At 39.5% G+C, this 27,832-nt stretch overlaps 2 protein-coding genes across 2 annotated transcripts; both read right to left on the bottom strand.

Annotated features, from left to right (window-relative positions):
• Nucleotides 1-253: 253 nt before the first annotated feature.
• lgi2a (leucine-rich repeat LGI family, member 2a) lies at nt 254-5,458 on the bottom strand. The gene is made up of 8 exons (XM_074624731.1): nt 5,072-5,458; nt 4,021-4,092; nt 2,889-2,960; nt 2,357-2,428; nt 1,955-2,026; nt 1,603-1,772; nt 1,237-1,401; nt 254-1,141 (listed from the first exon to the last, which is right to left on the bottom strand). Exons 1-8 carry the CDS (start codon nt 5,344-5,346, stop codon nt 324-326), a joined length of 1,716 nt encoding a protein of 571 aa, XP_074480832.1. The 5' UTR covers nt 5,347-5,458; the 3' UTR covers nt 254-323.
• A 3,494-nt stretch (nt 5,459-8,952) lies between these two features.
• sepsecs (Sep (O-phosphoserine) tRNA:Sec (selenocysteine) tRNA synthase) lies at nt 8,953-22,397 on the bottom strand. Its single transcript, XM_074624732.1, has 12 exons — nt 22,264-22,397; nt 20,563-20,678; nt 20,320-20,474; nt 18,470-18,588; nt 17,179-17,337; nt 16,774-16,927; nt 16,561-16,663; nt 16,242-16,371; nt 15,052-15,143; nt 13,082-13,175; nt 12,819-12,909; nt 8,953-10,559 (listed from the first exon to the last, which is right to left on the bottom strand). Exons 2-12 carry the CDS (start codon nt 20,674-20,676, stop codon nt 10,313-10,315), a joined length of 1,458 nt encoding a protein of 485 aa, XP_074480833.1. The 5' UTR covers nt 20,677-20,678; nt 22,264-22,397; the 3' UTR covers nt 8,953-10,312.
• Between the last annotated feature and the right edge of the window lie 5,435 nt (nt 22,398-27,832).

The following is a 27,832-nucleotide window of genomic DNA, read 5'->3' as shown; positions in this document are numbered from 1 at the left end:
TCCCTCCTCATGTCAGCTTGATTTTTTAGGAGAAAACCAGCCTCCTTGTACAATTGTCCACCCTCTTGACTCCTCTCAGTCTTTGTGAAATGGTCGGATCTCCAAAAGTCTGAGACACCATGAGAACCTATAATAGTACAAGGCCACAAAACTAAAATGATTCCAAACACCACTTGACCCAGCTCTCATTTGGGACAGAAACGAATGGAGGAATTGATATTTAATAGTTTATTAAATCTGTTCTGGTCCTTACTTTCCCTTCACAAATGTATCTTTTTAGTGGAAGACGTTCGATTGCAGGATGGGCAGTAAAGCACAGCCGCTCACAAGCTCAAGTCAATGATGATGTGTTCAAAGATCTGTGTGTTTCCCTTGAAGCTAGAGGTGAAGATGAAGTCCCTGCGGTCAGTGGAAACCACAGTAAAGGAGCGCGGTGCCTGGATGTACACCTCCTTGAAGCGGTCAAAGAGTTTGTTCTCATCATCCCACAGGTAGATCTGTGAGAAGGTGTAATCACTTCCCAGGGCCAGGTAGTAACGGTCTTTGAAAGAGAACGGCTGTAGAATCATGGAGCCTCGTGAGGGCAAGGCCTGGATCTCCGCAAACTGTTTGGCACCCCAACGTAGAATTTTGGAGTCGCCAATATAGCGTGTCATAGCCAGGTAGAGTTCCTCCTTGATCCGGAAGTGCTTTACAGCTACAACATCCTCCATGTTGGGGATCTCGCCCTGCAGGACAAACTTCTGGTTGCTCCGGCTCCACTGGTAGATCACGGGCACCTGTGAGCGGCTTGCCAAGATAAGGTGGGCCTTCCCATCCAAGTCCAAGAACTCAGCATCTGTGTCGCGGTACCACTCATGCAACGACTGGTATGAATAAAAGCCCTTATCGTTCCACTTGTAGAGGGTGGACAGGCCTGCTTTTGAGCTGTCAGCAATCAAAAAGAACCAGTCAGAGCCTATCTGGAACGCCTCAATGTCATTGGGTTTGGAGATCTTGGACACCTCAATGTCCTGGAACTTGCTGAACCTGCTTTGGTCCTCATCAAACTTGTAGATGTGGGAGCCACCAAAGAGCTGAGCCACAATGACAAACACCTGGTCCTGGATGACAACGGACTTGCACCCAACAATGGACTGACCTGGAAGGAAAGGAAAAGGAAATAAACAGGTCAATAGCATGAGTGTAAAACACAACCAGGATATTCTGAGACAGTTTGTTAAGGCATTGTCGTACCTGTGATGTTATCATAAGTCCTGAAGTTCATTTCTATGTGGTCCCATTGGAAAACCATACAGCTCTCTGCGCTGGGTGCAGCAATAGTCACATAGACATCATTCTTATAGCTGAATGTGTCAACAGACAGAGACTCAGATGCAACGGACTGATGGAGGACGAAATCTGTGGAAAGGCACATTCTGAATTGAAATTCTCCACATTCTAACACAATTCTAAAAGCAAAGCCACATTATATATGGGATAAACTGAGAAAACAACACTTTTTTCCTTTTCTTTACACTTCTTTGGATGACCCGGTTGAGTCGCTTGATACTGATGCCAGCTAGAACAGAGACAAGGCCAGCTGGCTCAGGTGTTTCTCACCCGTTGAGATGCATTCGTTGTGCAGGCTGGTCATATCATTGAGACGCTTGTCCTTCATGTCCTCCGGTCCAGCACACACGACATCCGACACTGTGGCATTGGTGTTCTTCAACCACATCATCAGCCACTTGGCACGGCAGTCACACTCAAAGGCATTGCCTCGCAGGTCCCTGCAGAAGAGGAGTACTGTACGTCATTGCAGATCAAAAAAGTACACAAGCTACAAGGCACGTTAGAAGAAGAAAAGGAAGAGGAATAAGATATGCATGGGATCCAGGATACAGATCATGAAGAAGAAAATAGACTACATTGCACTATTTTCCTAAAACTTTTAACTGAGGGGCAAACTTACAGCTCTATCAGTGAGTCCATGTCAATGAAGAGGTCCCTTGGCAATGCTTTAATGTTGTTGTTTGCCAAAGACCTAGAAACATCCGCAATGAATCAATATAGAAAATTGCACCCATTAAGAATATCATAACTCCATTACAAGGAAATGGAAAAACATGATTCACATATATTGTGTAGAAGTCAAGGTAATATTTAAAGGTCTGGACAACCCTGACATAAAAACTCAATATCAATCTTATATATCTCCATTAAAGTTTGATACTGTTACCATTAATCCTAATAAAATTGTGAACTATTTAGCATCACTTTAAATGGTCAAATTGCTCCATATTAAAAATCACCTCAGCAAATTACAAATTAGACTTAACAGTGTTTGGTAATGATCTTAAAGGTTGGAACATACAAGTGAGTCAAGTCCCTGAGTCCTCTGAAGGCATATTTGGCTGCAGTCTCCATCTTATTACTCTCAATGAACCTGTGGAAGATAACAACAAAGCATGTTGGATTTCGTGGTGAAAGAACATGAAGTCATACTACAATTATTGGATTGTAATAAACTCTAAAAAATACAGTATTTTCCCAAATCCCAGCAACAATACTGATACAGATTTGAAATACTTTTTTGGGAAATTGATTGTGTTCAAATCTTCTGTGGTACAAATTGAAGCACTAGAGGGCGCACAGTCAATACTTTCCTCATCCACTTTCTGAAAGACCAACATCCAACCACATACAGTAACCTCATACCCATAACAACACTCCTAGAAGACTTTTATTATACTAGATAGTGTGTGCAGTTCATTCCAGTTACAACTGATTCAATTAATGTTGTACACATGTTGTGTAGCCAACATGTTTTATTATTACACAAATTCACTGAATGTATTTGCACTTATTTGATAAAAAAATACAGATAAAGAAATAGAAGAACTTACAGATACTCCAGATGTGGAAGGCCTGCGAATGCATCATCCCTTACAGTTGTAAGAGAATTGGAATTCAAAAGCCTGTAATGAATAATAAAATACACATTAACAGATGCTGGCTGCCAACACAAAGTACCGTTTTTTTTGCCTCTGTCTATCTGAAAAACAGATGACATTTCTCAGATTGTGATTTCACATTCAGTGATCAAAATAGAGCCAAATGCTCTCAGCCCAGTTTGAGAGTGGGACGAGTAATTATATCACTATAGTTTATGGACTCTATCGCCTTTATCAGTACACTGTGGTACTGGAAAAATGTCAAGAAAAAACACATTTTTAACAAACAAACAAACTATGCGAAAACAGTGTCTGAGGAGTAAACCACAGATATTTACATTGTACTATATCAAGATGTAGGCTAACATATGTAAAAATACAATCATCTCGTAAAAATAGCTAATTTTAAGGGACATTTTTTAAAAAGAAATAGTAAGCTGACAGCAGCTGCGCAACATGTACTGTATCTAGCTCATCATGTGTGTTGTGACTTTGGTTAAATGCTCTCCATCTGCCACGCCTTTGCTTCTGCTGGCATCACAGCTATCATTGTACAGGAGCAACAAAGTAGATGGATGGCCTCTACAACATGGCATGGGACGGCACTGAAAGCTCTCCAGGTGTCCTTTTAAAACCTGCCCTGCAAATTGCTTTAACATGCACCAAACAGACTTAAAACATGCTTTACTGTGCATCTGTATTAAAGTCATGCACAATAGAAAGTTGGCTACCGGACATATGTGTGCTTCAATATCTTAAAATGATTGATTAATTCATGCTAAGATTATAGTTGTCAGATTATAGTTGTCAGATTATAGCGTAATGAGGGTTTTGTTGTGTGTATTGCAACTTTAGACTGTCAGATCTCTACCTATAGGCTGCACAGCCTGGTGCACTTGCCATATTAAAAACACCCACATTAAAGACATATTAAAGTTTTAAAAATGACCAAATTGTTTGGAAATCAATCCGACCCTGCATAGTTTTGTCCCAATAGGAGCCTTTGCTACACAAGATAAGGGCAACTCCTAAAATCTTAGAGGCTATAACACAGAGGAATGAGATGCAGTTGAAGTACTCTTACAGTAGCTGGAGGGATGGCATGTGAGCAAACATTGCCTCTTTGACCTCGGAGAAAGTCCCATTGACGATACTCCTGAAAGGAAAAGAAGCTTACAATGATGAACATAAAGAGCCAGCAAAACAAAAATCAGATGCTGAAAAGTGATCAATCAGAGAAGACAGAAAAGGACTGCATTGCTTTTTCAAACATCAGCTCTTATTAATTATGGTGCACATTATAAGAAATACAGCTATGCACAACTGGGATATGACTTAATAAGCCCATATTGCTGCATATTATACATGCACTGTAAACAATTGCTGTTAATTTACAGCAGGATTTCAACAGTATTAACCTGGTATTGCTAAAAAAACAGTGCTTTACTGTTAATAAAAAAGAAAACCTGCTAAATGACGCTCATAGGCCATTTTTCAACTGAACTATAATGCATTCTTAAAAAACAGCACTTTACTGCTGATCAACTGTCTAAAGTATCATCAGTAACAGTTTCATGCAGTATTTTTTTTTTATTCTGGGACCTGATCTGCACATGTGAGGCTTGTACATTGTACATGATTGTAAAATCTGTGAATTAGCTGTTCTTCACTCACATGTTGTTATGGTTTGCATTCTGTGCTTGTAGCCAGCTATATACATACATTTTTGGGAAAAGTGTCAACAAGTCTATTATAGCCTTTTTCCTAACAAGTGCCTTTAATTGTATTTAGTGCGACTATTCTTATGTCTGTAACCTGCTAAGTCTATTCATCTAGGCAACACATGTTGTATGTAAAAAATACAACCTAAATAGTGCATTAAAACAAATCAGTAAGATAATATAAAAGAAAGGTGAAAAAAACAGCTATATAATGTATCTTTAAACAGTAAATTAACTGTAAAATACTGTGAAATTAATAAAAAAAAAAAAAATTCAAACAGTACAAAGCTGTAAATTTCAGCGACAGCATAATGTTAATTTTACAGTAACAAAGGCAACCCTGCTGCCAGTTCTTTACTGGGAAATTCTCAACAGTGTGCATGTTTAGTGCAAAACATCACACAGCTTACTCACAGAGAATTGACGTCGTTGGGGCTAATCCTTGGGACATAGGAGGACCCGACGCAAATGATGGACTCCCTGGAGCAGCTGCATGTTGAAGGACATCGGAAAGCCTTCTTCGAATGACCCGGTTGCGACAGGAAGCAGAGCGACACAGAAAACAAAGCCCAAATCTTGAGACTTGTTGGCAGCATGTTTCTTGCCTGGCTGCAGCATGTGTGAGGTTTTCTGTAGAGAGCAACCGACGGAGGCAGATGGAGACACCGTGCGTTTCCACCCTGCACCATGAAATGCTGCACTGGCTGCCTGACATCAGCAAATCAGCTGCAGCTCCTCTCAGTCCTCCTCCACTTTAATTATTTATTAAGCCACAGCTCCAGTTGGATAACTGTTGGTTAAAACAACCATGCACCATACATGGAGGAGAAAAAACAGGAGGCAGCACCAAGGATGATCTGATGGGAGCCTGAACGCCTCATAATAATGTTCCTTTCAAAACATTTTTAATATTAGGTGGAATTTATTCAAGTTTTATTTTATTAGAAGATTATGTCAGGCAAGCATTTTCCAAAAATAAACGTCGAATGACGTCAATTTTTTTTACATTGTTGCCAATTTTGGCATAATTTTGTCCCATATTATTGGTTTTAATATGTGGGTGTGTTCAAAACATTTGCAATCAAAGATCATCACATGAAAGTCTCTTCATGATATATCGTTGCTAAGGGAAACGTGACTACAGTAAAGTGTACAGTACCCCTCCTCCATACAGAAACTCAGAGGCGCATCATAACTGCAGCACCATGGACAGCTCCTCTGCTCAGCTGGTTAAGGGCTTCTGGCTATCTGATGGCTGCATGCATGTATGCAGTCAAAGGATACACTATGGATGCATGTAGCCTATGTGTAGGGACACCTGCAGCAACATAAGGTATGATTAAACAGCTAGAAGTGGAACTTGAATGAAAGATAGGAGTGAAAATCCTTCACTTTTTTACTCAAAATCGAAATAAAAGCTTATGTTGTTGGTAAAGGAGGCTGCACTTCAACAATGGGATTCACAGTGGAGTGACCCAAAGTCCAATAAGCATTAAAAATGTGAGAGGGTAGCACATCCCAGATTTCAAAATCAAGGAGGACAAAGCATTTCACTTGTTTAATTGGCTCACATCACATTAAAGAAGACTATTCCTATGTATTTTGTGATGTGAGCAAGCGAAATGCTTTGTCCTCCTTTATTTTAAAAGCTGGGATTGTGTTGCCTTATCACATATTATACTAAATAAAATCTATTCATAAAGTGTACATTATCTGTAGTGATGTGTTTAATAGTTTAATAGCCTACTATTTGAATTTGAAGAGAATTATTGTTAATTATTGTTTCATGTGCCATGACAGGACACATCAAATTTATATAAGCAGCAATGCAGCATATGTAGTTTTAAAATAAAAAAATTAAAAAATAAATAATAAAGAAATACATGCCAATCAAATCGCCACACCTTCATTGTCTACCTGCAACAAAATTCATATATCAATGACAAAACATGCACAGTATAATACTGGAGAGAGATTAAAAGGAATAAATATACACATTGCCTTATTTTGCAGGCGTTTCAGAGCAAAATAACTTACACACACCAAAATTAAACAACCATTCCAGTTTTGATCATACGCCAGAATATTTCATGGTTTTGTCGAGCAATTTCATGAAAAAATTGACATTTTTTCTCTTTATTATTTTTTCTTTTGTGTGACCAAGACCAACATGGGGTGGGGGGGGTGGGTCCTTTTTCTATGTTTGTATTTAATGTCACGGACACTCAGTTATGTTCTGCATTTGATATGATGACCTTTTCCATGTCTGCAAAAAAAACCCAATAAAAAAGAATTGGAAAAATCATAGTATGTATGATACAAAAGAAATTCTGTTTTCCTCTTAAATATTTATGAATCTACCAAACCCCACCCAATTCTCTTATTTCACCCCTTTTTTATATATTCTAAATATATTAGATTGTTTTTAATTTGACATGTTACTTGCTACTGGAGATATAAAACAGACTTAAAAAAATAATTACAAACGTTTTGTAGATCGAATGAACAATTGGGTATAGACAGGTTAAATCCTTGTATCTGATTTGCTATTCCTGCTCCGAGCATACAGCACATGTATTTAATCAGAAGCTGCTGCCTTGATGGCAGCAGCAGGCTGGCCCCTATATACCAGCCAGGTGCAATGTCCCTATACTGCTACTAGTATGGTAAACCATGACCCTGTTAGTTTGGTAAACTGTGACCTTTTTGGTAACAGGTCCGTTAATCTGTGGCCCCGTTTGTGCCACTCTGGCTCTCCATCATCACTGAGCTCTACCTGGCAGCTGCTGAGAGCCAGGAGCGAGGGGCTGTTTGTCATCCAGCAGCATCCCTGGGGTACTTAGACTTATGATTGAGTGTGTGGAGTGCAGATTTAGGAGGAATATTTTTTATTTTAGTGTATTCTGGTGAGGAGGGATGAAGGTAAGCAATCATTAGGGTTTAAGGGAAACACGAGGCTGCAAGTGTATTTTGCCATTTTAAGATTTAAATGCTGAGGATAAATGTTCCCCATAATCTCTACTGTTTGATTTACCTAAGCCGTTTCTGTATTGCAATGATTGACACTGGATTGCATAAAAAAGAAAAAGAAAAAAAAGACTGATGCCGTGTGCAAGTTTCTCAGTGGCAGCCCTTTTCTGATTTACACACTGCAGCAGACTTGATCAATAGAGCGGGGGGGTTCCTTTAAAATTGGCAAGCACAAAAAAAAAAACTGGGTCTGACTCTCTCGATCCCCACAGCAACTCTGCAACCTCAGCAAAACATGTGAAAGCCTAGCAAGCTGGTGACAGGGAATGGAGAGAGAAGAGAAAGACAAAAAAATAAATAAAAAATAAACAACTCTGCATATGAAGAGGCAGCCAGCTTCGTCCTTGTCAACTGTACCGTTCCAAAATTCAGTTAAATCACCTACAGTACAGCCGTGATTCCTTAAATTCTGACTGAAGCAACATTTGCCGCCGCAAAAGAAGCCAACATTGAGAAAACAGCCGTTTTGTGAATGCCACTTCTGCTTTTCAGAGTGCTGCACTGTACCGTGGCCGTCAGTGTTTTTCCACTATATTTTGTTAATGGTTCAGTTCAGCCTGGGAACAGTGAAAGTGTGCTGATACAGCACCCTCATCTATCCGACTCCGGTCCACTTTCAAAGGCTGCTTCGGGTGGATTGGCTCTGCTGTTGCTATAGCTACACATGCAAACCAACATGTGCTGACTGTACACTTTGCTAAACCCAAGCACACCTGGGCCCGGCACACACGCAGCAACTATGGCAGCTGGTGCATCCAGTTCTGATCCATATATGAGTGTTTGAACTACCAGAACATGCATCTACATTTCAAACAGAAATCAACCTTGTTAATCTGCAGCAGATGAAGGGGAGGGCGCAGGAAGAACTTGGACGGCGTAGTATCGAAATATAGATTAGTCATCAGTCAGTGAGGTTTTAGTAGGAGTCTATTTTTGTGCCTCGGGACACTAACTGCCCTGCTTCCTAATGACAGAGTGGAGAGCAGAGGGAATAAGACAAAAGACTTCAGAAAACCTGATTAAAGATCAATTCTCCTGGTGAAGCTCTGACTGAAATTCATCCTATGCTGTGTAACAGTAAAATACAGTATAACAGTTAACTACATCTCTCTTAAATTGTTAATGCTACATACAGTGCAAGTCCAGTGAACATTTCCTTTACTAAACACAGGAGTGATCTATGTTTAGTGTACTTAATTGATTATCTGTTCCTTGCGATCGCTTCCACAACCCTGAAAGTAAATGATCTCATCCAATACACTGGCTTCAAATGGAGATAATGGCTCAACGGCTTTTGTATCACATTACATCACACTGCAGAAGACATAGCACAACATACTAAAGCGATATTGTTTCATATATCAATGAGTGGAAGAGCCTAATGTATTCCCAAAAAGGAATGCACTAGGGCTGTCAATCGATTCAAATATTTAATCAAGATTAATCCCACATTTTTTATCTCTTCAAAATCTTAAAGGGAGATTTGTCAAGTATTTAATACTCTTATGAACATGGGAGTGGGCAAATATGCTGCTTTATGCAAATGTATGTATATATTTATTACTGTAAATCAATTACCAACACAAAACAATGACACATATTGTCCAGAAACCCTCACAGGTACTGCATTTAGTATAGAAAAATATGCTCAAATCATAACATGTCAAACTGCAGCCCAACAGGCAACAACAGCTGTCAGTGTGTCAGTGTGCTGACTTGACTATGACTTGCCCCAAACTGCATGTGATTATCATAAAGTGGGCATGTCTGTAAAGGGGAGACTCGTGGGTACCCATAGAACCCATTTTCATTCACATATCTTGAGGTCAGAGGTCAAGGGACCCCTTTGAAAATGGCCAGGACAATTTTTCCTCGACAAACTTGAGCATAAGTTTGGGGTGTTATTTAGCATCCTTTGCGACACGCTAGTATGACATGGTTAAGTCGTTCACTTTGACAGCTCTAGAATGTACACAAAGTATACACAACCATGTGTCACAAAAAGAAACATTAGCAAAGAAAAAGAGGAATCACAGTTGATTACATTCCAGCATTGTTTTCAAGCTAAGACTGGCTTCTTTACAGAATATTTCATCCCATAACCGCTCTGTTGAGTAATATTAAGGAGCTTAATGAAGAGAAATGACACACAGGAAGTACAGGCCATTGTAAACAGTTGATCCATAATCTATGTTGAGTCCAAACTCCATAATAAAGTAAAGCATTTTCAACAACGCAAGTCTTTGCGGATGCTTTGGTCTAACTTCCGATCAGTGACGAACAACCATATGCTCCCGTGAAGAATTTGTATGCAGTTTGTGTCTTTAGAATATTGACTAATTAGCACACCTTCTCAGAGGAGGGAATTAATCAGTGACATCAGCGTGTGTCATATTTGTTTGTAATGAACACCTGCACGTAGTTTCATCCCCAGCTGTTGCTGCTGAGCTCAAGGCTTTGACCTTATTACAATGTCTGGATTGATAATCCATCAGCAAGTGCCATTCAAAACACACAGACACAGTTCAAATCAGGGTAAGAAGGAAGTGCAGGCAGACGGCTCAAACTAAGTAGAAATCACTTTGTCTACTTTGTCTGTTAAAAGTTTTTTTTATTTCAGCTCACTCAGTCATTAGTAGTGTCGTCCTGGCACGGCGGGAGTACTGGGGAACTACTTTTTGCCGCACTTCCCTCTTTCTTCAGGGTCTTCAGGCACTTGTCGAGCCTTTTGATGCACAGTGTCACGTCTTCCCGAGTGATGCCAACAGCCGAGGCAGCATTAAGGTAAGGACAGGGGTATGCCTCGGAGTGAGACATGAAGCCGTGGAACGTGTGTCCGCTTACGGTCTGCTCCTTGCCCAGCGGTATTACTCTAGAAACATGGGTGGAAAAACAAGGATAATGTGGTACGATAATGATCATTTAGCATGCCGGGATACAACTAGAATTTCATATTTTTTACATCTATGACCTGGCTATAGTTTAAGCTATTCACTTGACAACAACTAGTATTTAAACAAAATCATTTGACTTTAAAGGAGAGTGCAGAAATCATTTGTAATGAAGACAGTACCCTAGGCATTCAATTACAATATTCACTAAACTAAACATTAGCAAACAAACTCTATTCGCTTGTTTTTAATAGAAACATAACTGTCTACACTGTCTAACAAACTTTAAAGCGGTACTTACAAGAATTTTTCATAGATGATCTTTTTTCACTTATACAGAAAATGCTACCGTTGATGTTACATGCAATGTAAATTCCACTGTAAATACTGTGTTTTTAGGATTTCAAACAAGTCTTTACACATCCAGCAGACACGCAGAAACATTAGCATTCATCCGGAGTCGTGTTTCTGGCCACCTGCTGAAAGTAAGGCCAGTATTCACTCTCCTTTTAGCTCCGTTTTTGTCTCCACCAACTCCAGAGGGAAATATCTGTCTCTTTAGCTGAGAAATGCTCCACTGTGTTCATCAGCTGGTTGCTATCTTATAGAACAACAGTGAGCGCAAACCGGAAAACCATGACAATGAGCTGAAAGACGCTATAAAGCTCTGTAGAACCGAGGGGAACTGCAGAGCGCAGAACTGGATTGTTAATATTGATTATAGCAGTTTTAAAGAGCAAGTTTTCTTTAATGGAGATCGTACGTGACATCCGAACTGGCCGGGTAAATCATCGGCGGTTATCACGTGATTTATTGTGTCATTTGAGATCCTTACAAGAAAGGTTTACCTTGTAAGTCAGCTGCCGCCAGTTGTTGTTTTTGCAAAGTTAAAAGCTTCATTCAGGAAAGTAAATTCCTTTACACAATTCTATGTTTTAAATGAACGTGACACGAGGCAGTGCGGAATTATCAACGTACTGCAACCTTAAAGTGTTTCAGAGGTGAACATTTGAAGTGAGAAACCGGTTTGAGCTGCAATTGGTTTCAAAGTGTCAAACTCTGCAATATTGCTAGATATTATTTATATATTTAAAATTCAAATGATAACATGCAGAGGCATGTACAGTAACACAATGAGAAATTTAAAAAATACGTAAAAATGCAGGGATAAGCTGTACTTAATGCAAAAATATCAATACATATGCCGCAGAAATTTGGCAGGATTTCACCTCCGTCAGCACACTTTAATGTGAAATTAATAATAATTGATATTGATAATATCAATTACTGGCTAGCTATTAGGACTATGGGAATGAGAGAGACCATTATGGTAGCATTGTAATAAGATGTAGATCTCTGTTAATACTGTATGTTTAATAACTCGTTGATGTGAAACAGTCTGCTCCCTCGCACAGTATTCACAGTTAGCACCGAAAATACTTCAGAAAATCAACTCGCATCACATCCTGCAATAAATTAGAAAGATCAATGCGTGTCATTGTAGCATCAATCTTAAAAGTCGATGCATCTCATTACGTATGCGACAGAGGTACGGGGATAAAAGACTTGAGTAAGCGGCTGCACTCTGACCCATGGGAAAACGCTCACATACTCAAGAAATCAAGAGGGAGGAAGTGTGGAGGCTATTTCTTTGAGGCCATGAGTGCATTAAAATCTGAACAACACAAAAACAAGCATGACATAATGACACAAATAAATCATTCATTTGCGATATTTAAAATATTTAGATGCACCCGTGCTCGGTCAAAAACCACTGAAGGGAAAACCGGAAAAAACAAAAAGCATTTTTGGTATTTTTGCAGCCGTGAGGCAGAAAAAGGCAACAATGAAGGATTTACAAATCCTCCTCCCTCCTGTTAAGAAAAAGCACTACCAGTGGGAGAGAGAACACCGTGTGTGCCTGCTGTCCCAGTGGAGACAACACCGCTCTGTGGGTCGTAATGGAAACATGACGTTAAATTGGGAGGCGGCCCTCCTAGGATGGGCAGTCTAATCATCTAAAGTAGTTTTCTGCTCCACCAGATTCAGCAGATCCATCTGGCTGATTGCTGACTTCCACTGGCCATTTTTTCTGGCAACGCGGATGCAGACAAACCTTTTTTTGACTTTTATGATGAGTAGAATCACTCCCCAACACACACACACACACTTGTTTTCCATTCCCTCCCCATGTTTCCATTTCCAGGCCAGATTGCGGCCCTTTTTCTAAGTTTGCATACCTGGCTCCTGACACTTGCCGGGTGAACAACATGGAGCCGAGCTGAGTCACCGCCTTGTCGCTCTCGGCCTGGAGACCATCCAGAGACATGGCTGGAGGAAGAGAGGTGCCACACCCAACACACATATACAACTGATTAGATTAAATACCCAGGATTAAAGAAATGAAGAAATATAGGATCAGAAATGTTAGCTTTCACCACTCAAAATGAACCAATGGATACAAATATAGTCTGCTGGTCTGTAGCCAGTACATTGAGCTTACCTAGTGAAATGGGGTTATGTGGGGTGTGAAGCAATCTCTCCCCATGTGCAGAGGCTAGACTCTTCAGCTCCTGAGCCAGGAGCAAATAAATCTCCTGCAGGACATGCAGACACAGAGAAGAGGCATGGAGAGACAGAACTAGAGGGAGCAGGGGCCATGTGAAAGAACTATAAATAGCAGCACAATGCTCCTCTTCACAGTCTGCTACTGTGGTTTTTTTAGCAGCAGAAGCCTTGTTTTTTTTTTTTTTTTTGCTAATCAAGCAAATCTACTCGCAAGCAGACCGGTCAGTGTCCAAACCCCTCCCTTACCCCTTTTACTCATTTGCCTGACTGTGTGCGTTTCCCCTCCAGGCTTTGGCGCAAGCAGTGTGTCCACTTCCTCTCCCTCTCCGGCCAGGACCGTCACACATCCACCTCTGGGATCAATTAGAGAGGCAGGGGAGGAGGAACACATGCTTTTATCCTGAGATTTTAACATCGACGTGTTTAAAATGTGCTGACAAAATGCGTTTGGTTCAGAGTCTCAAAAGCAGTGTGCGGAACACTCTGAATAAAGGGGCGATGCACACAGATGTTCTGCAGCCGCACGACAACAAATAGCTGTGTTTTTGTTGCTGGCTACCAGCGCCAGATTCCCCAGTGAAGCGTCAGGATCTGCTCTCTGCAACAGTGAGTGTGTGTGTCTACTGCGTACACTGCTGACTCATACTTTCCTAATTTGAAAACATCAAGAAAGGAAAAATATTTTCTCTGTCATGAGTCAAACACAAACAGACTTTCGATGATGTCAAGTGTCTCTAAGTGTTCCTTGTTCTCTAATAACAATGGGTGACTTGAGAAGAGGGGTGCAAGTGGTGGACGGCTACGACTCTGCAGACAATAAGTGTGTGTGTGAAGACTTAACCCCATCCTAACCGAAAAAAAACAACACATCATCTGCTGGTTCTTTGCGATATCTAGACATTTTTTTTTCTTCAAAATGGTTCCATGAGGCTGTAAATGAATCTCAACAGATGAAATGCCTGAATTATTTAAAGCTTTTTGAACCCTGTGGGGGGAGGTGAGGAAATCACTCAGTTCTGCAGACACTATGGAAAACTGGTCCTGTACATTAATTATGTATAACGTGGACCGAGAGAAATCAATAAGCCTTGATGGGGTCGGGTCATGCGAGAGGCCAGAGGTATTTCCTAGATTTATATTTCTGCTACGGAGTTGGTTTCACGCAGATCGCATTTTGGGTATTGTATGCCATCCTGTGAGTATGATATGTTTAGGTTTAGGACATTTATTGTTATTTACTAATGTCAAACTATCCGAGGTCCCTTCTGAAAAATGTCCTCCTCCTCCAGCTTCTGAAGATTAAAGTAATTGATTTCCGCATCTTCCCGAGGTCTGAGCATCAACAGACACACGTATAGTCCAGTACATTTACAGTACATTTGTGGTAGAGCAGTTTCGGAGGTGTGAGAATGCTGCAGTGCCTATACCATTTGAAGAGGGGGGGATGCTGCATTGTGAGCAAGTCTGCTTTAAAACCAGGGAGCCACCGGGGGGATGTTTTCTGAAACTTCTGGATACATTTTTATCTTCCTATAGCACAGTCCTCCCTCTACAAAGCTCATTGCTCACGCAAGTTGAAAGTCTCATCACTCAGTCAGAATGCAGGTATAGAGCTACACACACACACACACACACACACACACACACACACACAGTCATAGCATGTGATCCACTGCAATTCAATACAACTTATGTAAGCTGTTCTTTTCAGTCTTCGGGGGGGGGGGGGGGACGTTGACACAGCACGCACAGAAACATATTCAGACTGACATTGTGTTTTCTTTTTATCCCAATTCATATATTGTTCTTATCATACCATCTGGAGGCATCCTGCAGATATCACACCCTGCACCTGAAGTATGTGAACAACTGTATCCGGCGTTATAAGGTGATGTGTGCCCTCACCTTTCTTTCTGACAGGAGTTTCTTGTAGCCGCTGGCTCCCAGAGTGAGAAGGGTAATGAGGACGTCGAGGGAAGGTGATGCTGATGCTCGACCTGGACAAAAGGAGGCCAACAAGTGACTTTGTTAAGCAGCAATAGAAACTAGACAGAATCGACTGAAAAAGTGTGTCAAAACCTAATTATAGGTATGAATATCCACTCCTTTTTTAACAACAATAACAGAAGCATAGGTGGCTGTTAAGGTGAAGCATTTCATGTATGTCTATGGTAGACCAGGTATCAGTTTTCTGCTCAGAACTGGACTTGCACTGACTAAAAGAAACTGTATAGCCATGGATGACGGCTTGGGATGGGTATCAAATCTCTGACTGAGAACAGATCAAAATGTGTTTGTAGAACTGAATATCAAAAACGGTCATAAGCTGGCATTGAATGGTTCGTCAGAATCTTATATCTTATCTTATATACAATATAATACAATACAAGAGATGAAAAGAAAGAAAAAAAATTGTGAAAAACAAAAACAAAACAAGATCAGACCTAAAGGGAAAATATATAAAGAGAAAACCTCAATTTATTGTGTATTGTGTGCTGGACTCCATCTCCTAATGGATTTGGGTCTTTGAAGCCTCAATGAGGGAGTTATTTGTTCCATTTCATATATGCCCAATAGTTTTTTGAATCCATAACTTATAGGTGGGAGGGTTGGACTTTAACCAATTCAGTGTAATGCTTTTCCAAAATCTAAATTCTCTGATTCCAGCTTCTTAAATGTGAATATTTTCTTTCCTCCTCTATGACAGTAAACTGAATATATTGAATTGTGGACAAAGCAAGATATTTGACGACGTCATCTTGGGCTTTGGGAAACACTGATCGACGTTTTTCATCATTTTATATTTTATCGTCAGATTAATCGACGATGAAAATGATCGTTAGTTGCAGCCCTAGCGGTATCGTTAATACTTTATTGTCATGGATTTACAACATGAATTATTCATTCATTATTTGGTTCATATCTCTAAATTCATCACATTTTAACAGTTGTAAATGTGAAGTGCTAGTCATATATAGAGGTCAGCATTGCAATAAAATAAAACAATTAAATACACATGCACTTATCTATTATTTTGTCAATAACCTATATATTCTCACTTTATGTAGTTCAGCCATAGTATAGTTAATACTCACCAGGGTACGTCTTGCTTATCTCCTGGATGAAGGACTCATCAAAACCTGCGATAATGGCGCCACCTACTGGTACCATAAAGTTCTTGTCCAGGCTCTGCACAAAGGCATCAATTCTTCCGACACGGGCCCCCTGATGACAGACGGCCAAGAAAAAAACACTAAGCAAATGCCATGTCTGTCATCAATATGATGACAGTGAAGATGCCTACAAATCATACATTTGTATTCAGGAGGTGAGATCCAGTTCAATTACAAGTGAAGACAAGCACAAGTATTCTACCGCTTCAAAAAGTACAAATGAGAGATGTGTGGTACCGACCTGTTGTATGAGGTGCATGCATTTGGACGACTGTACTCCGTACGCGTTGTTGACTATGTGGGGAATGTTATGTTTGGAGCACATAGCGGCCAGCTCCTCAAGCCTACAGGACAAGATGATAATACTGAATGATTGACTTCATTTATATTTATAAATCAACTACTGTGACATCTAGAAAATCCTATAAGGGGGGTAAGTGAAAACTGATTTTACCTGTCAGGGACCCGCGGGGCAAAGCAGGACGTTGTCGAGTGAACGCACAGGACGTTCTCGGCTCCGAGCTCCTCGATCTTGCGCTCAACTGCTTCCAAGTCTGTCCGCAACTCATCGCCCTCAAGAACATTCTCCACCACCACCGGTTCAAAGCCTGAGAAAAAAGTCAGATATGAGCGATTGTGTGTGTGCGTCTATGAGGAAGAAGCACACATCTAACTAGCTAGCATAGGGGATGAAAATGCCAACAGAAATCATCACAGAATTAGTAATTCAACACACTTTACATGGCACTATTTCAGAAATATTCCCCAACTAGTATCTGCTGCCATATTTCTAACACCGACATAGTCTGTGAACAGGATGTAAAGGTGACAGGGCATCGGATATTGATGTCATTATCACCTGCTGTGATCATGGCTTTGAAACAGGACTTCTGGTCGATGCGAGGCCAAATGATGTAGCGAGCCTTGGGTCTTCGATGACGAAGGGTCAGGAAGCACAGAGTCAAGCTCATTCCTGTTGCCATGGGGACTACAAAGCAGCTCGCCGCGCTCCGGACACCTGTTATTCAGAAGAAACAAAACACGCAGTTTGAAAAAAAATAATAATAACCCTGATGGTGTCATCGGAGTTATCGCAGCTTGGATTTGAGACTTAAAACTTAGCCTACATTACAAACTGGGGGAGAGGGGTTTGAAAGAAGTGGTCATTTAGGAGGGTCAAATGAGCGATGCTATTGAGTTGCATTATGGAAAAATGTAGGAACCTCACCCATAGCAGGGACTTACGCACATGCATCCACACTGGATGCATGAGCAGCGCGTGGTGGCTACCTCGCTGAATTGCTGCGTCTCTCACGCGTGTGGTTTCCACACGACCAGCCTTTCTGCTGCGGCGATGCTACTGCCAGCCCTTTGTTTCTACATTGACATTGCCTTTCATAATGTCATTTATATTTATTTTAGACAGAAAAAGGTTAAGAATCACGTGCTTATTTGTAAATAATAGTAACAATCCACGATTAAAAGCCGGTACTCTATTTATGGAGCTGTGCAAGTCACTGCATGTTCCACAACACTGTCCTGCAAATACTTCAAAAAACAAATTAATGCATTTTGTCCCCAGAAAATGCTAGAGACCTTATATTTTGAAACAGAACAGAAAGTGTTAAAGTTAAAAAATAAATAGGACATTTTTTTTCCTTGTCTGTGACATATTCTACACATACACGTCATGGAAACTGTAGTAATGTTGCTGGTATGATGTCAATATACTGTCAGAGAATCGTTTTCACTGTCTATGTTTGCTGTGAACCGTGGAAAGAATAGGCAAGACCTCGAATCTCTAGAAGAAACGCAACTGACAAACAGCCGAGCCAAGCCGAGTCGCGCTGCTCATGCGGGTTGTGTAGCAGTTCTAACCTGTCAACATGGGCGCCGAATTAAAAAGCAAGAGGTTCCACAACGCACTGCTCACGCGTCCAGTGTGGCTCGGGCGTAAAAGTCACGATATCTCTGCCTGTCCTGCATCAATTTTACAAATCTTTTTCTTTTTTTTTTCTAGTCAAAGCACTTCTTTCTTCAACTGTTCAGTGGCTAAAAAGTAACAAAAATTCAAACATTACTTGGCACAAATATTACATTTTCTTTCAAAGTATGTAATGTCCTCAGTTTGAATGATAAGATACACATACCTGAGAGCTTCAAGATGTCCAACACAACTGAATTGGTCAGCTTGTTAAGCAGACTGGATCCTGCAGCTTTGGGCTGGATGGCAGCGATGTCACCTGACCGACCAATGCCATGGATCAACCTGCACAACACAACTGAATGTCACAACAGGAGTCGTTAAACAACTTCCTAAACTTGAAGCATTCAGATCTGATATTTCACAGGTCACTAGTGAAGATCTGGATGGCTAGACCCTCTGAATATACTTCAGTACTATGTTGAGTAGAGCTCGGCCGTTACAACGTTTTTACATATCATAGATTAATCAGTTTCAGTGTTTATGTTGGCTAGGAAGGACTTTGATTTAAGATATTTTTTCACACTTTTACACTAAAACACATAATTTAGTAATTACCAAATTCATGGGATCCGCATAAAAAAATGCTCATATTAAAAAACAACTGATGTCTATTATTATCAGATTTTATTAACTCTCACATATCAATATCGGCCTCACAAAGCCAGTATTGGTCGGGCTCAAATGTTGTGTGGCTGGTAAAGTTTAAAACCTCACAGACAAAAATAATAAATCTACCACAGTTAGGCTGCTTGCTTAAATGGCAGGGCCAATACTTTGGGATTTTTTTTTTAGGTTTTTATATCATTCTGTAGCTTCCTAGTGGTGTTCCTTATGTATTCAAATCCGAACATTCACAATTTTGGTCAAAGTACGTATGTTATAACGTCAAAATGCTATTTTCCCAAGCCCTTCTAAAAAAGGTCTTCCCACGTGACCTGACGTAGGTTTCTGCATGATGACTTTCTACATATACATATATCTTTATCCACAGTCAGTTTTTATTCATTACAGTAACTTAGATGACGGTCAACATGCTCCCAGTTTGGAGAAGTAGACAGGAGTACCAGCACGGAAGCCAAGCAATGTACTGCTGTGGACGCCACGTTAGATCGGAACCGAAAGTCACACAATAACACAAACAAACTAACCGATTGATGCAGCGGTAGACCAACAGCTCCCGTGTTCTGCGAGGTAAAATCACTGATTTTATGAATGGACTCTTGTGGCTTTGAAGAGAGCGACATAACGTTTGTTGAAAATTGCTCAGCTCTGTACTCGCTGATCTCTAATTCTACTCCATGGTCTTCATATGACCTGCTTTTACTTGACAAGTATACTTTGTGATGTGCTATTGTGTGTAGCTGTGTATTGTGCGTTTTGTATGTTCTTTCTTGTATGACTCTGTAGTATGTTTCTTTGTTATGACCTGCCAAGTGGACTACAGATGTGAATTACCTTAAAGCTATAATCTGGTACGGTGCATCAAATGGTGACATTTATGTTTTAAACTGTACATGGTGCCTTTTAAATAAAAATAAATAACATCAGTTCTCTGTCGGAAAGGGCTGTCTGATGGCGAGGTAAAGCAGTAAAAATATAGCGTGCAATTAAACTGATATTGATTTTTTCAGGTGGCTAAAATACGTTTTCTTCTGCTCCTCGCCGTCAGACAGCCCTTTCTGACGGAAGAGCTGATGCTGCTATAGCGCTCTCTCCAAAGCCACCAGATTCCATTGACAAATTAGTAATTTTATTCACAGAACACAGGAGTATACATACAACCCTACTTCAAATAATCCGAAATAACCTTTTCAGTTATTTCCAAACTTAGCACAGCTAACGTTGACTCAGCTAGTGCTAGTGTTCACATTATTCATAACCTTATTAGCTCACTTTGGTAACCTACGCCACTGCTTTGTGCGAACGGCTGAATGGGAAAAAGAACACAGATGGAGTGGACCTTTAATAAAAACGTGTATTTCAGACGTTATGAAGTAAATGTCAAACACAAACCTGTAATGTCGTCTTGCCACAAGGCTGGATGCCACCCGGCCTTCCCGCTCTCCTACACCGCAGTTGCTGAGGAAGTTATTGCTGTCCATCACAGCCAGCTCATTCAGGAAGAGCTCTATGGTGCTCTCACTCCATCCCTCCTCTGGACACTTACCCTGCAACATACACAACATGAAAAGTGGATGAATCCACAGTGACCTTAGGGTAACCTTGAGGGAACATGAAGGCAGCTGTAGACTTTACCTGCTCCAGTAAGTGTCTGATGAGCTGCTCATGGCCACGACGCGCCTGGCTCCCCTGTCGAATGTAAGAGGTTGACACTATCTTCTCACACAGGCTGAAGTTTTCACTGTTCATCTCTGTGAAACAAAACAGCTTCATGTTAACATTAGCGGACAACTCTCAGGCACATATGGGAATATTTCAAACAAAAACACTTACACACACAATATGTAACTGTTTAAAATAAGAAGGCTAAAGCAAAACAATTATAAAAAATCACATCCAATCTCTGTCTCGTCTCTCTTCATTATAAGGTATGATAAGATAAGATAATCCTTTATTAGTCCCACAGCGGGGAAATTTGCAGTATACCAGATAGCTTATCATAGATATATCTTATTGGCATATACTGTTTGTTGGCTAATAAGTACCAAGAAATTGTAGTACCAAAATAGAGATAGAGAAACCAGAGAGCAAAGACAAGTTTATTTTTCAGATGTAAATGTCCACCTTAGTGTATACTTTGTTCATAATTCTTTCATAAATTAAAAAGGACCCTTATAAGAATGCTTTCTTTATTTGTTTATGTTTATATCAGCCAATATATTATTATCAGACTGTCTTCAAATATCAGGTTTGACATTAGTGTCATCAACCTAAAGGATCCTGCATCAGTCAGGTTCTAGCTTTCTCTCCTAAAGAACAAGACTGGGACAAATGAAAAAAAATCAGATTGTGCATATTGTGATTTTAAAAGTCAAAGAAAGACCACATCGACCAATTTATTAGATTTTAAAAGGGAGGGGGAGGGGGGGGAGGTCATGAGGAGTAGAAGATGTTTTTGGTTGCATTATGGGAAATGTAGTACCCAGTGTTTTTTTGAGCTTGACCCATAGTAGAGACTATAAAGTCAGGATATCTTGGTCTATGCTGCTTGGGTTTAAAACATGTGTTTTTTCCCCCAGATATATATTATTATTTTTATTTTATATATTTTTTCCAGTTCCACAGTATTTGGCAGCCCTATCTGAATTATATTGGACCTGATCTCTCCTCCATTATCTCACAAGGAGTCTCTTGAACATGAACTCATATATCCTGTGACTTCCCTGCACTATGGACTATTTCCTATGACCTCCTACAGTATATACATTTTTTTTTTCATCTGGGCTGTACCAGTGTTTGTTTGTTTGTTGTTGTTTTTTTTATTCTTATTCTTATTCTTATTGTGTTTGTGAAAATAAGAAAACCCAATAAACATATTATAAAAATAAAGATTAAAAAAAAAAAGATATTCTTATTTATTTATGAGTCCCCCTACTTTGTGAAAGTCCAATAATAACCAGCTGGAGTTTACCTCTATCATTCCTCCCATCCCTGAACCCTGACCCCTGACCAGACATCTCTACTATGACATACCCAAATAGAAAATGTCTCTAGAGTGTATGAACATGAAAATTGTGGAAACCTCAAACATAATCTTGTGCGTTACTGAAACAGAGAAATAGAAAATCTCCATTTACAATGACCTTTCTACCCAATAGTTCATTGGAAGCCAGGACCCTCTCAGTCCTGCAGCCTGCTGCCCTTCTTTCCTTAGCTTAGGTTTAACAGCAGGACATCGCAGAGAACAGGACACTTCTTGTTACACCAGAGTTAAACAACCACAGAAGAGCTTCAACACGGCTGCTTTGGTAGATAACATGTATTAGATCTTCTTACCTCACAGCTTTCCTGCGACACTTCCCGTGTTTCAAGCTTTTCAAGCCGACAACCCGCCTTCAAACTGTCAACAGGCGTGTGTGAATCAGACAGGAGGCGGAAGCAGCATGGAAGGATCAGCCGACGTCACTTCCTCTTCTTCTTCTTCTTCTTCTTTGGGGTTTAACGGCAGCTTGCATTCCTCGTGTTGCAATACTGCCATCTGCTGGAGCTAGTTAACTCCTACAACTACACTGTTGGCTACAGCAGCTATTCCCAACCACTGGGTCTTACTTGTCTGTCTGTCTATGGTAACAGTATGTCTATTGCAGCTATTCTCAACCACTGGGTCTTACTTGTCTGTCTGTCTATGGTAACAGTATGTCTATTGCAGCTATTCTCAACCACTGGGTCTTACTTGTCTGTCTGTCTATGGTAACAGTATGTCTATTGCAGCTATTCTCAACCCCTGGGCCGCGGCCAACTGGTGGGCCTCAGAGAGACACCTAGTTGGCCGCGAAGGTGCTGCCAAATGGTTAGATTTACCGCTCTTCTGTATTTCAGAGGTTATAGTGGGCTCACTTTTAAAGCTAGATTGAAGATTCATATGAAACTAGAAAACCTAATGAATCCATCGGTACCAACCATGTCATAGTAGCTTGTCGGGAAGGAGGTTAAATAACGCTTCAAAATTATGCACAATTTTGGCGAGGAAAAACTGTCATGGCCATTTTCAAAGGGGTCCCCTGACCTCAAGTTGTGTGAATGAAATTAGGTTCTATGGGTACCCACGAGTCTCCTCTTTACAGACATATATGTCACAGATGCAGTGACACAAATCAAGCAATTTTTGAAACCAGTAAAAGTGTGTGGTGAGGAAATATGACCCTGAATACTTTGGATTCATGGCAGGCAGTGATGGGTGAAGGTAAGCTGAATATTTATGTGGGTCATTACACCTGAGAGTGGCATAAAACACACATTTATAGCCTAGTTTATCATTTATTTGGGAAGGTGGTCCTTGGAAATGTTTTAACAATCGGAAGTGGGCCTCGAGTTACAAAAGGTTGAGAACCCCTAGGCTACAGTGTACAGGTTTGTAAGATTTTTCAAATCAGTCATGACCAAACATCTTCTGACTTGTCCACTTCCACTTCACTCCAGCAGGCTCTTTAATTCTGCTGCTGTTAGCCCTAATATTTTCAATATTACTTCCAAACTGAATGTAAATATCTTCCCCTTATGATCTCAGCAGGCCTGTAGCACTTCATGGGTGACAACCTTCATAACATCTCAAATTCATCCAATAGTTGATAGGGGCTGTGTTCATTCTCCATAAGCACGGTGGTATTTCTCCTTTCTCAACTTGTACCATATGCTGAAAACAACAACTTATTTTTTATTACTTTAAGTGCCCTATTTCAGTTTCTCACAGCTTCTTTATGTTTATGTCCCTCCCTGGTACTTACTGCCTTCCTCGTTTTTTTGCCTCGACTCTGAGGGATGGATCTCAGGTCAACTTCAGTCACTGATGTATGAATGTCTGGTTTATATAAGGCTGGATAACGTGGTCGCTACAAGGGTTAGTCGATAATAATTCACATCCACTAATTCCTTCCTTTCAACCATGATTCAGCCATGATTCCTGAAACATTAGATCACAAAGCCTTCGGAGAGCTGTTCATATGACCGTTTTCGGTGTTCATCATGTTATACAGAAGGGTCACTCTACAGGAACATGTTATCTGTTTGATATACTACTTTTCATTTGAATTCTTTTTTTATGTAAATAATGATTGTATTGCTGCAACTAATAAATAAACTTTCATTTAAAATTGTTAAGCTGATAGATTGACACTTTAAAAAAAAATGTACCAGCCAATGACAGAATGAATAAATCATTAAAAATCACACTTCAAAAATATTTCAATATATTTTAGAAATATATGAGTGTCTAGTGTGATTTTGGAGGTATAGACTGAAAGAAAAAAAAGAACTGTACACACATTAGCTCATATTTTGTGAAAGTTATGTTTTATTCATGAGTTAATTTTAGAATTAATAATCAGAACACTACCACGTACATATACAATTGATATTGCCAAGCATTCAGAAACACTTTCACAAAACATAACCTTCATTTCAAACCTTTAATCAAATTTATTAAAATTATTTGCAATATTAGGAGAACCATAGCAAGGCTACAATACAGGGGCAAATGTGCATGGTAGTGGTGGAAGTTTAATTTTTAACTTAACGTAAAAGTAGCAAAAAAAGTACTACATTACAATAAAACTCCTCCATTCAGAATTTAAGTTGTGTAAAAGTACGTAAGTAGGCTACTATCACCAAAATGTACTTCAGGTATTGAGAGTAAAAGTTGACATTATGCAGAATGACCCTTTTTAGAGTGTTTCATTATTTTATACATATAACTGGATTATTATAACTCGTATGTGTGTGCATTTTAATGTTGGAACTGGTCAAGCTGAAGTAAATTTTAATGATTTTATATACCACTGGGCACATAAATCTATGACAATGCATCATATTTTATAAATCTACCATACGTGTAAAAATATTTTTCACGAAACAAATAACTAGTAAAATACATAAATGTAGTGTAGTAAAAATGCCCATATTTCCCTCCGACATGTTGTGGAGAGTAAAGTAGCATAAAATGGAAATACTGAAGTACCAGTACATCAAAGTTGCCCTTAAATACAGTACTTGAGTAAAAGCATTTACTTACTTTCCACCACTGGATAAGGGTTACAGAGTAGTTTGTTGTGTATTTTATTGTATTATGTTCTTATTCTTCAGAAAAACTTCTGCAGCCTTCAGCTTTCATAAATCATAATTTTGCCTTATTTTGTTATCATTATGCTAATAGCAACATATGTGAGAACACATAGCTGGGCAATATGGCAATAACAATATCTGTATATCAGGCTATGTTACATGTATGCAAAAAATAATTTAAAAAAATTAAATTAGTGTTACATTAACTGTTTTGCATCGCAGATACAATTTGTTTAGAATAATTAATTTAGACATCATTAAAAATATATATTCCACTGAAATTCAATTGACAATTCTGTTAATTGAATATTTAGCTAAACATGAGAACAATAAAAAGGAACAGTCACACAGAATGAGCCTTTTTTGGGGCTGCTTAATTAAATAATAATTATAATAATAATAATAAAAACAAAAATTATACACAGTATATATTAAAGTTATTGTAACTATAGACAATATTGCTATTCCTTCTTTACATTTAATGACATTTATCACATATGCACAGGATTCAAAATGGCCACAATTTAATCAAAAGTGAAACCACTAAAAAAAAGCAAACGTTCTGGAAAATTTCTCAGTGTAAACATGTACAGTTATATCCATGGAGAACTTGAAACAAATCCTCAGCTGTAGTTTTTTGTTTGTTTGTGCTGCAAAAGGGAGAGAAAAATGGCAATATGATGGCATAGCAGGGCTTTCAACTCAACAGCTATGCCAACATCTTGCCTTCCTTCCTGGGCCCAGGTTTAAAATAGGTGGTACAGTCCATCCAGGAGCGCGAGCAGATTACACTGAAGACATGTAAAACGTGGAGTGGCTGAATACGCAGAGCCAAACAGACCCATTACGCACAGGTTTGTGCGTAATGATTCGATATTCCATGTTAGAATGATTCGATATTCCATTTTAGAATAACTTGATATTCCATCTTAGAATAACTTGATATTCCATTTTAGAATAACTTGATATTCCATTTTAGAATAACTTGATATTCCATCTTAGAATAACTTGATATTCCCTCTTAGAGTAACTTGTTATTCCACCTTAAAATAACTTGATATTACAGTAGGTTTGGTCCCACATGACTAGCTTATGAAAACTATACAATAACGAGCATGAAACGTGACCAAAACTTCAATTACGCAAAAAAGGAAAACACAGGAACGAAGAGGGTTCCACTTTACAGTCAAAAGCACCGAGAGAAGAGACTTGTAGGCCTGTTCCCTCCAGCCCAGCCTCCGTTGATCCTCACACCTACCTGTTGAGGTGTGTTAAACTGGATATCCCGGGTAACACGCAGCTCTCCCTCGGTCCTGGTCCCAGATCCATGTGTCTTGGCAGGAGGCGTCAGCAGAGTAAAAGTAGTTGTGAGGTTGTGTGAGAGATAAGTCTGCCCTCCGATCCGCCGCCCACTTCTGTGACAGCAGCACTCAGTGCTCAGTGGATGACTATGCGGTTCACAGTGCAGCAGTAGGTGTGTTTGGGATTGGCGTGGCTTCCTGCACCTTTGGGCGCTGGCGAGGAATCCAATTGGCCTAATTAGGACGGGGACACCGTTCACACTGATCCGTCCAAACCGGTTTGGACTGAGGAATCTCCCAAAATCCACAAGTAATTCTGTAGTAAAATGTGTTTGTGAAATGTAAAAATAGCCTATAAATATGTCTTAGGTACACTGTAAACAATTGCTGTTAATTTACAGCAGCATTTCAACAGTATTAACCTGTTATTGCTAAAAAAAACAGTGCTTTACTGTTAATACAAAACAAAAACCTGTTAAATTACGCTCATAGGCCGTTTTTTAACTGAACTATAATGCATTCTTAAAAAACAGCACTTTACTGCTGATCAGCTGTCTAAAGTATCATCAGTAACAGTTTCATGCAGTATTTTTTTAATTCTGGGACCTGATCTGCACATGTGAAGCTTGTACATTGTACATGATTGTAAAATCAGTGAATTAGCTTTATTGTTCTTCACTCACATGTTGTTCTGATTGCATTCTGTGCTTGTAGCTATAAACAGACATTTTGGGAAAAGTGTAAACAAGTCTATTATAGCCCTTTTCCAAACGAGTGCCTTTAATTGTATGTAGTGTGACTATTCCTATGTCTGTAACCTGCTAAGTCTATTCATCTAGGCAAAAAATATTTTTTATTAAAATGTATGCAAAACATACAACCTAAATAGTGCATTAAAACAAATCAGTAAGATAATGTAAAAGAAAGGGGAAAAACAGCTATATAATTAAAATCTTTAAACAGTAAATTAAATTTAAAATACTGTGAAATTAATAAAAAAAACAGTTCAAACAGTACAAAGCTGTACATTTCAGCGACAGTATAATAATGTTAATTTTACAGTAACATAAAGGCAACCCTGCTGCCAGTTCCTTACTGTTATTTTACTGGGAAATTCTTAACAGTGATATACAACTTTCGGATATAACTATCAGGACATTAAAGGAATATTACACCATATGGAAGTCATTTAAATGATAACTGAAGGAACTGTTGTTTAATTCCCTAACAGAAATATTATAAAAACTACCGTCAGGGTCTAAATTTGCTACCTTCTCGTGCCGAAACACTGCTTCTATTCATGCACACACTAAATGAGGTGATGTCCATGAAGCCAAAATGGTAAAGTCCCATTCCCAGTTTACCAGAACTTGCTGATCCACAGACACAAAATAAACCATGACTGCAGAATCTGGTTCATTAATGAATCACACAGAATGATTCAAAGCTGTCTAGACCAGAAGGTGATGGCTATCCAGGACAGGAAA

Source organism: Sebastes fasciatus, chromosome 22 (genome assembly GCF_043250625.1).
Source record: "Sebastes fasciatus isolate fSebFas1 chromosome 22, fSebFas1.pri, whole genome shotgun sequence".
In the NCBI taxonomy this organism is placed as follows: domain Eukaryota; kingdom Metazoa; phylum Chordata; class Actinopteri; order Perciformes; family Sebastidae; genus Sebastes; species Sebastes fasciatus.
The sequence above is the reverse complement of the archived record's forward strand: the minus strand, read 5'-3'. Positions and strand labels throughout refer to the sequence as shown.

Bases quoted from the DNA above. Each gene is read 5' to 3' on its own strand.
- lgi2a (XM_074624731.1), bottom strand. From the start codon at position 5,346: ATGGTGCAGGGTGGAAACGCACGGTGTCTCCATCTGCCTCCGTCGGTT. The intron at 2,961-4,020 runs GTAAGAGTACTT...TATTCATTACAG, and splicing joins ATGCCATCCCTCCAGCTACT to GCTTTTGAATTCCAATTCTC. The intron at 1,773-1,954 runs GTAAGTTTGCCC...CCTCTTCTGCAG, and splicing joins ATGGACTCACTGATAGAGCT to GGACCTGCGAGGCAATGCCT.
- sepsecs (XM_074624732.1), bottom strand. From the start codon at position 20,676: ATGAACAGTGAAAACTTCAGCCTGTGTGAGAAGATAGTGTCAACCTCT. The intron at 13,176-15,051 runs GTGAGGGCACAC...CATGTCCTGCAG, and splicing joins AACTCCTGTCAGAAAGAAAG to GAGATTTATTTGCTCCTGGC. The intron at 12,910-13,081 runs GTAAGCTCAATG...CTCTTCCTCCAG, and splicing joins ACATAACCCCATTTCACTAG to CCATGTCTCTGGATGGTCTC.